Source organism: Acartia tonsa, chromosome 14 (genome assembly GCF_053477335.1).
Source record: "Acartia tonsa isolate MP-2025a chromosome 14, ASM5347733v1, whole genome shotgun sequence".
NCBI lineage: Eukaryota > Metazoa > Arthropoda > Copepoda > Calanoida > Acartiidae > Acartia > Acartia tonsa.
The window spans coordinates 40,706,677-40,708,736 of record NC_137273.1 but is presented as its reverse complement, the minus strand read 5'-3'; the positions used below and the strand labels follow the sequence as shown (position 1 = coordinate 40,708,736).

The following is a 2,060-nucleotide window of genomic DNA, read 5'->3' as shown; positions in this document are numbered from 1 at the left end:
ATCTATCTATCTATCTATCTATCTATCTATCTATCTATCTATCTATCTATCTATCTATCTATCTATCTATCTATCTATCTATATATCTATCTATCTATCTATCTATCTATCTATCTATCTATCTATCTGTCTGTCTATCTATCTATTTATATATATATCTATCTATCTATCTATCTATCTATCTATCTATCTATCTATCTATCTATCAATATATTATCTATCTATCTATCTATCAATTTAGAAATTTTAGTCAATTGTTATATACGCATCTCTCTTTCCAAATATAGAAATTTAGAATTGAGCAACTAAGAACACAAATATAAGGATAGTTCAATAGAGTTTAAATTCTGCCTTTGTAGTTTCAATTAAAGTGACAGTGAACCTATCCTCTTTTGGATAAGTCGATGATAAGTTACTTTATTTAAATCTAGTTTTTAGTAGGACAATAAAAAAAAAGTTTAGGTCAACTTATAAACACAAAATCTTTCAGGTAATAAAAATAAATACATTATTTAGCAGCAGGTACATTTTTATGGATGGCGGATTTTTTATAAATACATCCTTAGTCTTGATTAAGATTTTTTCACGGGTTTAGAATTCTTGGCTTTGAGTGGTGGACTTGGAGGATTTCTCACTCTTCTTTGGCAGCAGGACAGCTTGGATGTTGGGCAGTACACCTCCGTCAGCAATGGTAACTCCGGCCAACAGTTTGTTCAACTCCTCGTCGTTCCTGACGGCCAGCTGTACGTGGCGCGGCACAATCCTGGATTTCTTGTTGTCCCTCGCTGCGTTACCGGCCAACTCTAGAACCTCAGCAGTGAGATACTCTAGAACAGCCGCTAGGTAGACAGGGGCGCCAGCACCAACACGCTCAGCATAGTTACCCTTTCTGAGGAGCCTATGAATTCTGCCGACAGGAAACTGGAGACCGGATCTGTTGCTGCGAGATTTTGACTTGTCGCCGCTCTTAGCTTTGCCGCCTTTACCACGTCCAGACATTTTGATAGTATATAATTAGGTTAATTTGTCTCTTGTAGAAGTGAATCAAGCAATATTAGCCTGGTCGTATTAGATAAGTCAATGGACAATAAATCAATATACCTCCCCCCCGTGATTAATACAAAATTAACCCTTCTATAGATTTTAATGTATAGAAAAATTATTTGTTTCAAGTATTCAAAACAAGGATGGCAACATCCATAAAAGCGAAGCACTGAAACGGTAGGACAAACGGACATTAACACTTGTATAGTGTCAGAACTGAATTATCATAATATAAATGTATAAGAGTCAAAGCAAAATTGTAAGTAAATTTGTTGAAAAACTGCTTGATTCAGGATATTATTTATGGACATACTTACATTTTTAGGACTTGATTATAGAATTGCTTCGCTGATTACATTATACTTTGTTGTCCCAGGAATCAATATACGAAAAATCAGATCAATCGGATGATTAGATCACATAAAAATTTGTTGTTAAAAAAAGTAAAAAAATCAACATGTTTAAAATGGACGTACGGACATTTTGGTGATGATTATAGAGTTGCTACGCTTTCTAAATCGTACCTAACTATTAAAGGAATCACCATGCAAAATTTAAACTCGATAGGACAATTCTAACATGCCTAAATTAACGAAAAAAGCTATCCGTTACGGACGTACGGACGGACGGACGGACGTACGGACGGACCGACCCTAATTATAGAAAAGCTTCGCTTTTAAAAATTAAGCCCACGAATATGGAGACAACATACAAAAAAAGCTAAACACAAAAATGTATAAAAAAAAGGACGGGATATCTTTTATTATTATTCTGATGAAGGGGTAATTTCAATCATCTATAAGGGATGTATATCAATTTATCTGCCATTGTCTTATCCCTTCCTTTATGTAGTTTTTTAATACAGGTATATGTTAACAGAAGATTAACTATTATTAATCTTACACGTTTGTAAGAAAAGTTGACAATTATATACTTTCATTTAACTAAGAACGATTGTTGAGAAAATAAGAAGAAAATTATTTTTTCTCTAATTGACCTATTCCTATATCCCAAAC

General features: G+C 33.7%; 1 protein-coding gene across 1 annotated transcript; it reads right to left on the bottom strand.

The window, feature by feature from the left end:
* Nucleotides 1-404: 404 nt before the first annotated feature.
* Nucleotides 405-1,056, bottom strand: LOC145305962 (histone H2A-like). Its single transcript, XM_080147873.1, has one exon. The coding sequence runs from the start codon at nucleotides 997-999 to the stop codon at nucleotides 592-594; it is 408 nt and encodes a 135-aa protein (XP_080003999.1). The 5' UTR covers nucleotides 1,000-1,056; the 3' UTR covers nucleotides 405-591.
* Nucleotides 1,057-2,060: the final 1,004 nt, after the last annotated feature.